This window comes from Bradysia coprophila, unplaced genomic scaffold (genome assembly GCF_014529535.1).
Source record: "Bradysia coprophila strain Holo2 unplaced genomic scaffold, BU_Bcop_v1 contig_235, whole genome shotgun sequence".
NCBI lineage: Eukaryota > Metazoa > Arthropoda > Insecta > Diptera > Sciaridae > Bradysia > Bradysia coprophila.
Window position 1 is genome coordinate 41430 of NW_023503496.1, and position 15753 is coordinate 57182.

The following is a 15753-nucleotide window of genomic DNA, read 5'->3' on the forward strand; positions in this document are numbered from 1 at the left end:
GCTGTAAATGTTTTTTCAACCTTGATTGTGTGTATTGCTTAGTGTTTTGCTTGGCTTTTCTGTTCACCTAGCTGAAGTACAGTCAACGACTTTCAAATGAGTGACGCATTTTGTTTCAGTTGTTTTTCAGCTGATCCACTCATACAAACTCATGTATTTAAACGGATTTTACCTTTTACCATTACTATGCGTATGCGTGTACTGTTCAACCGTGTAAACAAACATTAGCAAATTTGTTTGTATGAGTGGATCAGCTGAAAAACAGCTGATACAAAATACGTCACTCAATTCAAAGTCGCCGACTGTAATTTTAATTCCAACTAGACGTCGATTAACACAGACGGCGATGTATTTTTATGCGCAACGCAAACCAAATTGAAAAGAAAACTGTGAACTGTCTTTCGCGCCGCCACACCGTTACGACTCTCTTCTTTGAGCGAACTGATTGGTGAGCTAAAGGCCATAAGTTCTCTGAGGCTTTAAAACATCTTTCATGAGACAAATTTTCTTGTAGCATTTCTCTCTAAGAGAGAAAATCAGCTGAAGATCATTTGTAGGCCCTCTCTGAAACAGATGATTAAGCTTTTCGTTTAAACGATGAACTACATTTTAATTACTTTAGTTGCTTATAAATGGCTTAAAAAGTGGTGTGGTCTGTCAATATTTCGTCCTTTATTTGTAACGATTAACGACCGGAATAATTCATTCCTCTGCTTAAAATATAGGTCGTCTGGTTGCTCGTCTGTATTATGTCGTGCTAACTATCATTTTCGGAAGCAGGGATGAGCAGAGAGATTTTATGTCCTCACCACTTCAAGTAGAGTGATGACCTTTCCGATAAAACAGTCGAAGTTTAAGTCACTGACACGCGCTACCTTTGTCGGAAAAAACGATTGAAAAGAATCATTTTCAGTATAGCGGTAGTGGGTGTCTGATTTGTGAATAGAAACCTTTTCCAAGGCAACAATTTCCTCGATGGTTATGAGCCGCAGAAAGTGACAGATTTTTGAGATGTTTGAACACAAGTCTTACACAGCTGTAAGGCCGAGAACACACGAGCAATTTTGCGTTGCGTCGTTGTATATGCTACAAATCGGAGTACAACGGAAAACGCAGAATAATTGTCGATTTCTTTCGGCTAAAAGATTCCTCGAAAGTAACTAATGTTAGGAGAATGACACACCTTGGGAGCCACGACTCTACGTGAGTTATGAACCTTATTACCAGGATCTTAATTCTGGGTAAATTCGAGGGCAACGCAATTTATTTGCTCCGGTGTGGTGGCTATGATTTCAATCGAATGACTTAAGGTGAATATCGAATTTCGGGAGTGAATTTCACCGCTGAGAGAGTTCCATTCAAATCGTAATTTCTGTACACTGAGAGAACAACGACACCAGGTCCAAAAAATGAGAATTACCTAAAAAATTCAATGAATTTGGTGAATGTTCTAGTGACATTTGGGGAAGTAATTCTCATTGTTAGGACTTGTTACTCGCACTGTTACCCGATTAGCAGAGTCCATCTTCTATTTAACTTACATCTAAAACAGCGTTCAGCCTGTACCACACTACGCATTGCCTGGTAGCTTTTAATGTTCGTTTATCAAGCCACATGCTGCTAGCTTACCGTTTGAATGCTTGTAACTTTTTCCATCGTTTTTCTAACCATTTAAGAAACTACTAAACCGAAATGTCGATGCACTCCATTAATTTCCATTAACATTTTCCTCATTTAAACAATAAAAACGAAAAATTATTCGTCGCATCACCACACACGAACGGAATCGATTCCTAATCCGATGTTTTCTATTTTTGTTTTTCTATTCTGCGCAGCTATGCCGGCCGAACGACAGCCGCATCAACTGCAACCGGCTCGAAGGCTCAGCATAACAAGGAATTGGCCCATCTACTGGAATCAGCTTTATCGCTTCATTAAGGACAACAATGCAAAAATCCGATCATCCAGTCACTATATTGTACACACACACACACACCGATTCGTAATGGAGAATCGGAATATTGAAGAGGAGGAGGAGGAGAAGAGGAAGAAAAATTTATTTATTTCGCTTAAGTTTAATCTGTAGACTCTAAAAAAGTTAGTTGAATTACAACAGTTACAACAAACTGAACATTGCACCCGAAAACCATTTGTTCTCTGGTCGAATGATCGGAGTTCTCTTTTCCGTTTTTTTTTTAGGATTTTTGTTTTGGTTTTACTTCTTCTCGTTATACATTTCTCCGATGAGAGAAATGTGTCGTTCGTGTAGTATGGAATTTAATTTATTAATTTATTTATGGAACATTTGCAATCCGTTTTCCTTTTATCTGAATAGAATTCGTCAAACCCAAACGTGATTTACAAAATGCACCATTAACGACCATTTCGAATGGGCAAACAATTTGGAGAACAATTTGTTTGTTCGTTCGATTGTCATTCTAAATATTAGATCAACCCAGACTTAATCTACACTAACTTGTTGTTAAACTAGACGCTAGGATTTTTAAAACTATCAAATGAAAAGAGAGAATAAATTCAAACAAAAAAAAAAAAAAATATTCAAAGCATTGAGCCAACAACAAATTTCGTTTTTTATTTGTCCTAGAAGACTTAAAGGTAGTAGGCTGTGAGTGTCGAGTGTGGATGGTCGCGAAAATTTAACTAAATTTAAAATCAAAATAAAATCGTCTAATTATCACTAAATATTAATTAAATCGTCTCGAAAGTATCTTGGACGGATGCGCCTTGCTAGGAAAACGGAATATTTTTTTCCACTGCGAAAACAGGGTGCGGTCGAAATGACGCCTCCAAATTTTGAAATAATTTGGTACCGCGCGCCACCTGTTAGCGCTGGATAAGCGTGAAATATACCAAAAAACGATGCAAGAGGGATCCACTGCCTGTGTCAGACAAAAAAAAAATCTTAGCCAAGTAAACATTCGGTCAAATTTCATTTTATTTCCAAGCCCATTCCTAGGCTTTTGTTCCGGCACTTCGGTGTCTGGCAAATCGGTCGGCATCCGCTCGAAGTCATGATCTTTTTATTGGGTGAGTCCGGCAAAATTAGCGGTCGTTTCTCTGGTGCTGACTTCGACGTAATGTAGTTCTTTCGTAGGTCGTCAGCTAACGATAACAGATATTTGATGCGCGAAATTTTTTTGCCAGTCACCTCTCGATATAAGATCCAGGCGTTGATGGCGGCAAGGTCCAATATATTGTAGAAAACGTGTACCGGCCATCGACGTGAAGCAGCTTTGACTGAATGCGCCTTGGCCATTCCGTCGGTAATGTCAACGCCGTACTTGGTGTTGTTGTAGTACTCGATTGTGTCGGGTTTTTTGTTTGTTTTGTTTCCAACAACAACCGAATCATGAAATGTACTGAAGACTCCGATCAACTTGCTTTTCTTGCTCTGGTATAATGTGAGAATCTCGTTATCTGGTCCAGCAAATAAAATGGTTTCGTGCAAAGTCAGTCCGGCGTTTTTCTTCCTGGCAGTCGGCGGCAGCCATCTTCTATTCTTGTTGACAGTTCCCACAACAGTAATGCGCTTATCTTTCAATACTTTGGCACTGATCGGGCTAGTAAAAAAATTGTCCATCGTAGCACAGTAACCATTTCCGAAGAATGGTTCCAAAAGGCGAAGCACTATTTTGTCAGCAGCACTCCCCTCGTAGACACACTGTTCATCATTGCCGATGAATGGAAACCCATTCAGAACAAATTTCGATCGCAGATCAACGGCCAGGTAGAACATTATGCCGAATTTATCCGGCTTCTTCGGTAGGAACTGGGTGAATGGACATCGAGTTTTTGAAGGAAACAGTTGCTCGTCGATGGTTATGTTTTCGCCAGGTGCGTAGCAGGAACGACAATTGTGTATAAATTTGTCCCAAATCTGTCTTGCCATAGCAAACTTGTCGGTTTGCAGTCGTTCAGCGCGTGTCTCCTTTACATCGAACCGGAGGTAGCGCATTATTGACTTGAAACGTTCCCGGGACATGGTCCCACGAATAAGCTCTGGTCCATATTTCGTTGAAAAGATGTTCGACACCGACATGTTTTTCAATCCCATTGCTCCTCGCGCATACAAAACTGCGATGAACGCTTTCAGTTCATTTGGCGATATTGACCAGTCATTGTTTCCCATAGATCGATGAGCCTCCGCTTCTGTACATTCACGAATATATTCCAACAACTCTTCGTCGATCATTGATGAAAATGCAGTAAGAATGTCGGTGATGTTTCTTTTAGCGACAGGTGTCGGTCCGGGAATGATTTTAATTATATTTTGAGCGGACGCTCTGCCAACCCGTTTTTGACCAGACTTATCAGCCAGAGCGGTTTTCAGCCAAACTGTTCCATCGGCAGCAGTCTCACAATCCTCACCATTTTCTTCTTCTTCTTCACTCTCGCTTTCTTCTTCTTCCTCCTCACTTTCTGTTCCCGAATCGTCACTGTTCTCTGTAAATGGTGAAAAGCTAATGTAAACACGGACTTCGCACATCGACTTATGCAAGAAGCTTTCACCTTCCACACTTGGAATTTCGTCTGTGGCTGAGTCCTCTCCTGAATCACCAGACAACTCGGGATCAATATTGACTAACGCTGCCAATTTTTCGGAAACTTTTTTGGATTTCGATCGCGTATTGTACATTTTAAACAAAAATTTAGGATAATGCGAAAAGAACGTGAAGATTTTTAAGATACTGATTGACTGACTGACGTAACAGATTGAAAATGCATGGCTTGCTACATGCATTTTGATGTAAAATTAGCGAAAAAAATGTGCGGTCAAATTTACCGCACGTCGTTTTTAATGCTTAAAAATGGATTTTTTTCTCGATTAACGCAAGGTTTTAACTACAAGTTAGTGTTTCATGGACAAAAATGTTAGCCAGGAAATGTAGCAAAGCTACATACCGGGAATTTTTATTTTGTCAGAAATAAACCAAATCGTGTTATGAAAGTGATCATTTTGACCGCACTTGGCTTCCTCAACAGTGAAATTTGCACGAAGTGGCTCTTTGTTTTGAGACTTTCGCAGTAGACTAATTTTCTGTCTGGCTTCATAAAAGACTTGAAGATCGCGATACCGTAGTTGAGGATTACTTAAGTCAAAAATGGTGATGTATTGATGCACGGGAAGCTATGTTTGAAGATTGCGAGAGATGGTTGCCCCGTCTTGGTTTTGCTCTGTATCCCACTCAAAAATGCATAGGCGAAATTTCAAGCACTACCAGTTATTTTGAGCTCGAGCAGTTGGTTCATCTTCCCACTGCCACTTACGATGAGGATCCATTGTGTGGATCCCTGATTGGACTAGAATGATCTTTGGACTGTTGGAAGCTTTTTTGGCGGATAAGAGATACAAAAATGAATTTGAGAGTAAGTCTACATCAAAACTGTTAATTTCCTCGACGACCTGCACATGAATATCAATGAATTTGGGTGGATGAATGGAATGGTTTAAAAATTGGAATCAATGCTGGCAATAGCTACGATCTTCACTTTTTCGCATATTTTATTATGATGACAAATCGAATGGGCAAACAAGGTACTAACTTAAATGAATAGATGCAACTGACTCAGGTAAATCAGGTCAGGTAATTTCAATTAAGACTATGTTCAACTATATTGAGACAAATTTAGTAGCTAGTCCGGCCACAAGTCGAGCGACGGTGGTTGTTGTTAGTTTTAAGTTGTACATGTCAAGTTGCGGGCCAGCGCTGTTATTTTTGGACTCACGTCCATTATATAACTTGGAGGATCAAAAGGTGGTTCTGTCGGTAACGCTTTGTGCTACCAAAGTTCCAACGTTCATATCCTTCTGGTCGTGTGCAAAGGCACCAGGCTTGATTGTGTCAGGTCAGGTAGAAGACTTAAAGGTAAAAATTTTGTTTAATCGGACACACCATTTTTCTTTCCGTACATTTATGCCTCTATCGAAACTGAATTTCAAGGTGATCGTTTCGTAGAATAAATCGGTGAACCTTGCCAAATTTGAAAATTTTAAAATCAACCTGCAAAAAATTGAACTACCGGAACTAAGCGACCCGGTCGATTTTGATCTAATGGTAGTTTGTAGAGAATTGACGGATGTTTCTAATAAAAATATCTTTGGGTCGAAATATTGTAACGGTGAGTCAGGGTGAGGCATCAAAGTATAAATTTAGTGTTTTGTCAATGAGCACCAATTTTACATTTTATTGGCTTAAAATGAAGGCTAGCACATCCAATTTTTAAAACAAACAAGGTGCGAACATTCTTTTATGTGCCACCATTCCTGAGATTTTTTAGCCCCGTACGAAGTACAAAGGGGCTTATAGGATTACGATGCCGTGTGTAATTGATGGAATTCGAAGCAGACGGTAAGGGCAAAGTGTTTGCCTATGTTCATAGATGACGAATCTGCAATAAAAATTTTGTCTGTCCGTCTGTCACGTCGATATCTTGAGTAAATCAAATCCGATTTCAATTTTTTTTTCCCTGAAAGATAGTCGAAATAGTGAGGCTAAGTTCGAAGATGGGCATATTCGGGTCGGCCCTTCGTGAGTTAGGGCCACCTAAGTGATTTAAGGTCTTTTGGTGATATTTATGGCAAAATAAACGATGGAAATGTAAATGACACGGCAAATGATAGGTATTGTCAATACCAATCCAGCAAAAAAAATTTTTTTTTAAATCGGGTGAGTGGACCGTGAGTTAGGGCCTTAGAAGTGAAATGCTACTAGGGCCCTATGTGTATTTTACATAGAACTCGAGTAAATTTCATTCTTTTTTCGTAATTTTTGTTTCATTTGGAAAGTAATCAAAGGCCGAATAGAATGTTGTTGAAAAAAAATTAAATTTGGGTCCTTGGACTAAGGCCACTACTAGGGCCCTATGTGTATTTCACATATAACTCGAGCAAATTTCATCCGTTTTTCGTAATTTTTGTTTCATTTGGGAGGTAATCAAAGGCCTAATAGAATGTAGTTGAAAAAAAAAAATTAAATTTGGATCCTCGGACTGAGGCCGATACTAGGGCCCTATGTGTATTTTACATATAACTCGAGTAAATTTCATCCGTTTTTCGTAATCTTTGTTTCATTTGGAAAGTAATCAAAGGCCGAAAAGAATGTAGTTGAAAAAAAAATTTGGGTCCTTGGACTAAGGCCACTACTAGGGCCCTATGTGTATTTTACATATAACTCGAGTAAATTTCATCCGTTTTTCGTAATTTTTGTTTCATTTGGAAGGTAATCAAAGGTCGAATAGAATGTAGTTGAAAAAAAATGAAATTTGGGTCCTTGGACTAAGGCCACTACTAGGGCCCTATGTGTATTTCACATATAACTCGAGTAAATTTCATCCGTTTTTCGTAATTTTTGTTTCATTTGGAAGGTAATCAAAGGTCGAATAGAATGTAGTTGAAAAAAAAAAAAAATTGGGTCCTTGGACTAAGGCCACTACTAGGGCCCTATGTGTATTTTACATAGAACTCAAGTAAATTTAATCCGTTTTTCGTAATTTTTGTTTCATTTGGAAGGTAATCAAAGGCCGAATAGAATGTTGTTGAAAAAAAATTAAATTTGGGTCCTTGGACTAAGGCCACTACTAGGGCCCTATGTGTATTTCACATATAACTCGAGCAAATTTCATCCGTTTTTCGTAATTTTTGTTTCATTTGGGAGGTAATCAAAGGCCTAATAGAATGTAGTTGAAAAAAAAAAATTAAATTTGGATCCTCGGACTGAGGCCGATACTAGGGCCCTATGTGTATTTTACATATAACTCGAGTAAATTTCATCCGTTTTTCGTAATTTTTGTTTCATTTGGAAGGTAATCAAAGGCCGAATAGAATGTAGTTGAAAAAAAATTAAATTTGGGTCCTTGGACTAAGGCCACTACTAGGGCCCTATGTGTATTTCACATATAACTCGAGCAAATTTCATCCGTTTTTCGTAATTTTTGTTTCATTTGGAAGGTAATCAAAGGTCGAATAGAATGTAGTTGAAAAAAAATGAAATTTGGGTCCTTGGACTAAGGCCACTACTAGGGCCCTATGTGTATTTCACATATAACTCGAGTAAATTTCATCCGTTTTTCGTAATTTTTGTTTCATTTGGAAGGTAATCAAAGGTCGAATAGAATGTTGTTGAAAAAAAAAAAATTTGGGTCCTTGGCCTAAGGCCACTACTAGGGCCCTATGTGTATTTTACATATAACTCGAGTAAATTTCATCCGTTTTTCGTAATTTTTGTTTCATTTGGAAGGTAATCAAAGGCCGAATAGAATGTAGTTGAAAAAAAAAAAAATTGGGTCCTTGGACTAAGGCCACTACTAGGGCCCTATGTGTATTTTACATAGAACTCAAGTAAATTTAATCCGTTTTTCGTAATTTTTGTTTCATTTGGAAGGTAATCAAAGGCCGAATAGAATGTTGTTGAAAAAAAATTAAATTTGGGTCCTTGGACTAAGGCCACTACTAGGGCCCTATGTGTATTTCACATATAACTCGAGCAAATTTCATCCGTTTTTCGTAATTTTTGTTTCATTTGGGAGGTAATCAAAGGCCTAATAGAATGTAGTTGAAAAAAAAAATTAAATTTGGATCCTCGGACTGAGGCCGATACTAGGGCCCTATGTGTATTTTACATATAACTCGAGTAAATTTCATCCGTTTTTCGTAATTTTTGTTTCATTTGGAAGGTAATCAAAGGCCGAATAGAATGTAGTTGAAAAAAAAAAAAAAATTGGGTCCTTGGACTAAGGCCACTACTAGGGCCCTATGTGTATTTTACATATAACTCGAGTAAATTTCATCCGTTTTTCGTAATTTTTGTTTCATTTGGAAGGTAATCAAAGGCCGAATAGAATGTAGTTGAAAAAAATTTTAAATTTGGGTCCTCGGACTGAGGCCGATAATAGGCCCTTCAAAAAAATAAAATTTTAGGGCGATTTGAAATTTTTGTTTCATTTGAAAGGAACGTCGTACGGGGCTTCGTAATTGCGCTATGCGCAATTTGTAAGATGTACATATTACATAATAATTTTACTTTAACTACATTAACCGGCGCAATAGGCTTACGGTCAAAGTAGGGTGACAGACGCACTAGGGTCACGTACGCAATAGATATACGGGTTTGTACGGGTCTCAGTCGCAGCAAACGCTCCGACTGTTCTGATGGCTCTTTTTAAAAGAAATTCATTGAAAGTTGGACTAAAAATGAAATGAATTGCTATGTAGTGTTTGACTCTGGCCTGCCAAAAAATTATATGCACTAACAAGAAATTTAACATTTCTATTTTGTGAATACTGGACATCTTTCATTGATTTCTTCAAAATTGTGAAGCTTGCTGACCATCTGCAAATGCTGCTATATAGCCTGAGATCTCACCATTCCAAAAATACCAAACTTACCCTATTCGCTACCCGGCTTATATACTTTACGATGTCAAATATGCAAGCATTGGTTGACTGCCGGCAGTGCCGGACTGGCCCTATGGGCGTTCGGGCGATTCCCGAATGGCCTTTTGATTTTTGTATGGATAAGGGGCAACGATGGGCCTTTCGAAAAATTTCTCCATACAACTCCCGAAGGGCTTTTTCGAGCCAGTCCGGCACTGACTGCCGGGTAAGGTTTCTGAGCTATGGAAGCTCCTTGAAATATCGTTCCGCTGCGAACACCAAATGTCTTATATGACCAGGTACAATATGTTTTCTAATAGTTTTGAAAAGATATTGGGCATTCGGAACAATTATTGTTTTGCTATACTAGCTCATAGTGTTGTTCAGCCTCGAAAAATTTAGTCGTAGTTATACTCGGCCCTCGAGGTGCTACCGTAGTCGGCCACTCTGAGATGAGGCGGAAGCCTGCCGAAGTAATTAGTGTAATCGAGGAAGAAAATGATTTATACTGACTGCTAAAGACGCAAATATTTATCCGGTCCATTGGTTTGATATTTGCTTGTCGTGTTATCAAAATATCGCTCTTTTCAATTACATGGTGAAAAGTAAAACTTCCTTTGCCTGTATAAAAAGACGTTGTGTGCCTCCGAGTCGAGGCCGCAGACCCCGTCATTCGATTACAGAAGAAAGACGTGGTCCATGTATCAACTGTGGACATTATTGCACAGGGTCAATAATTTTTTTTTTTAATCACATGATCGACTCAAGCAGTTTCTGTTTTCCTTAGTAGCAATGTGTCTGCTATACGTTGGAGGATCCCGTGAAAATTATTCATTACGGCCTTAGGTCTGCGTAAGTATTAGCGGAAAGAAAATTGAACTCAAAGCAAATACTTCAAAACGATTTTTAATGTGATCCACAAGAAACGAGAGCTTTCGAAAGAATACAAAGAATTTAATTTGCATCAAATGTCCGGCGGTTACGATTTTAATTAATTTTTTTTTTTAATGAAATAATTTCCAAGTCAATACTTAACTCTTCTGCGATCATGCCCAATTTTTTTTGTTGAAGTCTGTTTATGTTTTTTTCAATGTCAATAATATTACTTCTAAGTTTGGCTTTCTTTACCTCTAACTTGTTTTGTGCTACCTTCCAAAGTGTTATTTCCTCATCACTGGCTTTTTGTTGTGTCTCAACTGTTTGAGTCTCCAACTCTTTCATGGTTTCTTCTTGTTCATCGGAATCAGTGGATCCAACCACTTCAGACTCATTTTGCTGTTGGTCGATTTCGTTCAATCGAGACTGTTCCATTCCGAGACGCTCGTCGGATAGATTTTCGTGTTCATCGGAATCAGTGGATCCAACCACTTCAGACTCATTTTGCTGTTGGTCGATTTCGTTCAATCGAGAATGTTCCATTCCGAGACGCTCGTCGGATAGATTTTCGTGTTCATCGGAATCAGTGGATCCAACCACTTCAGACTCATTTTGCTGTTGGTCGATTTCGTTCAATCGAGACTGTTCCATTCCGAGACGCTCGTCGGATAGATTTTCGTGGTCTTCCGAACACGAAGAAATGTTTCGATGCTGTACCGGATCTTCGTCATCGACATGTATCTCGGATGGAGATGACGAGGATTCTTTATCCAGTTGTTGTCCAGAATGTGATCTAAGATCTGAAAAAAATAGACAGATTTAGCTGGTGCGATCGGTGTCGTTATCAACATATAATCACCCCTCTGGTTTAGACGAACATCCTCCTCAGCGCAGATTGGCGTCATTTTGCCAGTAGCCCGGCTGTTAATTGTCCGAAGTCCAATCTATGAAAGTCAGTCAATTGTTAGATAGTGCATTGTTTAAAATGATGTAAAGACCTTACCTTTGTCGATCCCAACTTTTTCGGTTTCTTACGAAACCATTGTTTGATCTGAATTAGTCTTAAATTTTTCAATTTGCAGTCCAATTCGATAAAGTCGAATTTGTTTGGTCGGCCCTTTGTTCGAAAATATGCCTTTTCCAAAATCCGCAATTCATATTCAGCTAATCGTCTTGTGGGTCGGGGCTTCGCTCTGCTTTGTTCTGCTCTGCTTCGAAAATATTTTTTTTAAATTTTCAAATCACACGACTTATCGCCACGATAGATGCTCACCCTCTGGGTTGCAAATTTACGCTACTTTCCGGTGATTTGGAGCCTTCTTGGATGGATTCCATTATTGAAGATTGGAATGTATTTTTGTATGTGCAATGTAAATTGTCAGTTTTAGAGGTTTAAGATGACAGCGGTAAATTGTCAAACTCCCAGAGAAATGGTAAGTTGGTTCGCCTGCGACCAGCAGATAAATGATAACAGGTGGCGCTGCGCCCACGGCCGATCCCACACTGAAGGTAATGCAAATCCACATATATTTTCTCTATAGAGTGTTATGATGAAAGAGAAAGAAATATTTTGACAAGGCAAGATAAAAAAAAAACTGGTCATCGGACCTCTCATTCGCATCGTTAAGTATAGTTTCCACTTAAAAAGAGCACTCCGTTTAGCCTCCGTTTACACGACAGTTGTAAAATAGAACAAAAGGACTGTCACGCAAACGGAGTGGAAATTGAATTTATTTCAATTTTTTAGTAGACATGGGCGATATTGATATTGATAATCGATAATTATCGATTATCGATAATCGATAATTTTTTTTATCGAAAATTATCAAATGAATATCGATAATCGATAATCATTGATATTTCGATAATTATCGAAATATCGATATTTTGATAATTATCGAAATATCGATAATTATCGACATATCGATATTTTGATAATTATCGACATATCCTGTTACAATCCTGTTACAGCGAACGAAGCGAATGTAAGTATCTATAAATATGAAAAGAAGATTCTCGAGGTCTGTAATGTTTATAGGTTCATAAGACACCAGGGCATGAAATTATCGACATTTCCTCTATATTATCAAAAATAAAATTTGAAATTTGAAATTACCGAAAATAGGCTCTGTGACATACATATACTTTCGAATGAAAAGAGAAAGCGCTAACAAATTAATGTACACTAAACGGTGGTAATGAGCATTTTTGATTGATATGTAGTTTTCAGTAGCAATTTTTTATATTTTTTTGATATTTGTCATATGAAGCAATCCATGACCTTGTCCAGTGACGGACAAATTTCGTTTTGGAATTGCTCAAAATCTCTAGGACTTTTCGTAGAGCAACCTTCATGGATCGTCATCTGATCTACTAGTGGACCAAACTGAAGAGAATCCAACATGCTCTAAGAAAAGTCTGATAGATTCCGAAATATTTGGGTTTGAAAGTTTCGTTAGTCACGGGACAGGTCATGGATTGCTGCATATATTGTTTATGAAACTATCGATATTTTGATAATTATCGAAATATCGATATTTTTATAATTATCGAAATATCGATATTTCGATAATTATCGATAATTATCAAAATATCGATAACGATATGATATATCAATTATCGATAATTTCTTTCGATTGATATTATCGATAATATAAACCTCCTCCCATCCCTATTTTTTACGCCGTTTACGTGACAGTTCCTTTGTTCTATTTTACAACTGTTATGTAAACGGAGGCTAAACGAAGTGCTCTTTTTAAGTGGAAACTATACTTTAGATGTTGAAAAAGAAGCAAATACTTTGACATCTTTGACCCCAAGGCAAGTTATAATAAACTAGTATCCGCTCGCTCTAAAGTACATAAACATAATAAAGCAACACATTTCTACCAACATTAAAACGCCAAAAGTCACGCAAGCAACGTAACCAGTCTTATATTCCAATGATTATAGACCACAGGTATGGTCTAATGTCACGTTAGAGGAAATACGGATTTGAAAAACAGATTCTAACGCACCTATTTTTATATTATTTTCACAAAAATAATGAGTGCGTTCAAGATAAATCGACATATTTTGAAGAATCGGCCATACCTGGTATGTACATTCATAGTTATATTCACCCGAAACTTGGGTTGGGAACTTGGGTGGGAAAAATCCGATCATCCAGTCACTATATTGTACACACACACCGATTCGCAATGGAGAATCGGAATATTGAAGAGGAGGAGGAGGAGAAGAGGAAGAAACATTTCTTTATTTCGCTTAAGTTTAATCTGTAGACTCTAAAAAAGTTAGTTGAATTACAACAGTTACAACAAACTGAACATTGCACCCGAAAACCATTTGTTCTCTGGTCGAATGATCGGAGTTCTCTTTTCCGTTTTGTTTTTTAGGATTTTTGTTTTGGTTTTACTTCTCTTCGTTATACATTTATACAACCTCCGTTGTAACCTATATACATAACACTATACATAATAGTCATTCGCGCTCATATGTACGTTCAGAAAGTTACACAAAGTTAATGTCAGATGGCTCTCCTATCAGTTAGTTCTCGTTAGTATAACACTTATCTATTTGAATGTTCGCAACGGTTTCCGAACCAAAATGTGTCGTTCGTGTAGAATGGAATTTAATTTATTAATTTATTTATGGAATATTCGCAATCCGTTTTCCTTTTATCTGAATTCGTCAAACCCAAACGTGATTTACAAAATGCACCATTACCGACCATTTCGAATGGGCAAACAATTTGGAGAACAATTTGTTTGTTCGTTCGATTGTCATTCTAAATATTCAATTCAATTCAATTCAACTTTATTCAGCAGGACAAAAAGGAAAAACCTTGTACAAATATCCTTTCGATTTAACAAACACTATTCAACTCTCTCTATCGATAATTAAACATACCAAAGATAAACATTGAGATACAAAAAATATTAAAAAAAAAAAAAAAATAGCAAGTGACGGCATTAAATGGGAAAATAAGATTTTTAGCTCAGAGTATAAATGAACAAATAAACTCACCTACGGTGCTACCAGACACCACGCCCGCAAGCAACGCAGAAACATTCATTATATAAAGAAAAGAAATAATAATCTTGAAACGAAGGACTCCAGTCACAGAGCCGACAAGCAAACCCCGTGTGCAAAGCGTTTTTGACTCAATGGGGACGTACGTGATCTCGACATGCGTTGGAGAACCTCGACACAGAGCTAAGCATCCTCACTCCGACGGGAATCGCGTTGTAGTCAGCTACAGTCCTCACAAAGAACGACCGCCCATATTGGGTCGAAACATGCCTCGGAATGACGTATTGGCGGCTACGTCCTGACCTCCCCTCGGTCAGCTTATCAAAGAGAAATCCCGGCTCACGAGAAAGAACAAGGCCATGCATGAACGAGCAACGCCGACGCTTCAGATACGTCATAATATCACACCCTAATAACTCGTCGACGCGATCACGAGTGCTGTCGTAGCGCCTCAATCCAAAGACAAAACGGACACAGGCACTAAAAGCACCACCCAATGACCTAGCATCAGCGAAAGATAAATTGGTCGAGTAAACCGAGTCACAATACGTAAAGGCAGGCAGCACGAGCGACTTGATCAGCATCATCCGAACCTTCCGAGAGAACACGTGGCTATGGTGCCAAAGGCTACGAAGCCTGGCAAACACCTTCGAGCAAATCTCGCGCACTTGGTCTTTAAAGGTCAGCCTATTATCCATAACAAGCCCAAGGTTCAGAACCTTGTCTGCATATGGGATGACTATACCACCGAGAAGGACGGGAGGAAGTCGGTAAGGCGACAAGGATCTAGAATCCTCAAACAGGATAACTTGAGACTTCTTGGCATTTAGTTTCAAGGAGTTTTCACGAGCCCAGCGATCGACTGCGTATAGGTCTTGATTGACACGAAAAACGGCCTGATTGACCGCATCTTTGGGACTGGAGTACATCAACTGAACGTCATCAGCAAACATGTGGTGCGATGCAAATCTAAGGCAGCTCGGCAGGTCATTGATATACATTGAGAACAACAACGGACCCAAGACCGAACCTTGAGGTATCCCGGACTATTAGATATTAGATCAAAATCTAAATATTAGAAATAAAATCTAAAATCTAAAATCTAAATCTAAATATTAGATCAACCCAGACTTAATCTACACTAACTTGTTGTTAAACTAGACGCTAGGATTTTTAAAACTATCAAATGAAAAGAGAGAATAAATTCAAACAAAAAAAAAAAAATTATTCAAAGCATTGAGCCAACAACAAATTTCGTCTTTTATTTGTCCTAGAAGACCTTAACCACCCATGAGCATCATATCCGCATTTCTCATAGGCACTATCAACTTATCACACAAGTTAGCACTTAAATGACACGAGAGCAGCGAGTGGAGTATTTAAAATCAGTCAAAAAAAAATCCCTAAAGGGTAAATGTGACGCAAGTACTTGTATCCTTGTATATCTTACA

At 38.2% G+C, this 15753-nt stretch overlaps 3 protein-coding genes and 1 long non-coding RNA gene across 12 annotated transcripts in view; 1 reads left to right on the forward strand and 3 right to left on the reverse strand.

The window, feature by feature from the left end:
- The window catches only part of LOC119077290 (2-oxoglutarate dehydrogenase, mitochondrial), a 43701-nt gene extending 41119 nt beyond the window's left edge, over positions 1-2582 (forward strand). For all 8 annotated transcript variants that reach the window (XM_037184445.1, XM_037184450.1, XM_037184442.1 and 5 more), the window contains one exon: positions 1836-2582. In XM_037184445.1, the coding sequence (XP_037040340.1) occupies positions 1836-1938 (103 nt within the window). In that variant the 3' untranslated portion in view covers positions 1939-2582. The remainder of the gene's footprint in view (positions 1-1835) is intronic.
- Positions 2583-2950: 368 nt separating this feature from the next.
- On the reverse strand, positions 2951-4657 carry LOC119077260 (piggyBac transposable element-derived protein 4-like). Its single transcript, XM_037184409.1, has one exon. It carries the CDS (start codon positions 4655-4657, stop codon positions 2951-2953), a length of 1707 nt encoding a protein of 568 aa, XP_037040304.1.
- Positions 4658-10290: 5633 nt separating this feature from the next.
- Positions 10291-11696, reverse strand: LOC119077291 (golgin subfamily A member 6-like protein 6). Of its 2 annotated transcripts, none has more exons than XM_037184452.1 (4): positions 11544-11696; positions 11274-11478; positions 11130-11214; positions 10291-11070 (listed from the first exon to the last, which is right to left on the reverse strand). In XM_037184452.1, exons 1-4 carry the CDS (start codon positions 11603-11605, stop codon positions 10382-10384), a joined length of 1041 nt encoding a protein of 346 aa, XP_037040347.1. In that variant the 5' UTR covers positions 11606-11696; the 3' UTR covers positions 10291-10381. The 2 variants fall into 2 exon arrangements, with proteins under 2 accessions (XP_037040347.1, XP_037040346.1); XM_037184451.1 differs by having other exon boundaries at positions 11274-11481.
- A 1982-nt stretch (positions 11697-13678) lies between these two features.
- Positions 13679-14007, reverse strand: LOC119077292. Its single transcript, XR_005087771.1, has 2 exons — positions 13873-14007; positions 13679-13711 (listed from the first exon to the last, which is right to left on the reverse strand). It is a non-coding gene; the product is annotated as an uncharacterized LOC119077292 (long non-coding RNA).
- Between the last annotated feature and the right edge of the window lie 1746 nt (positions 14008-15753).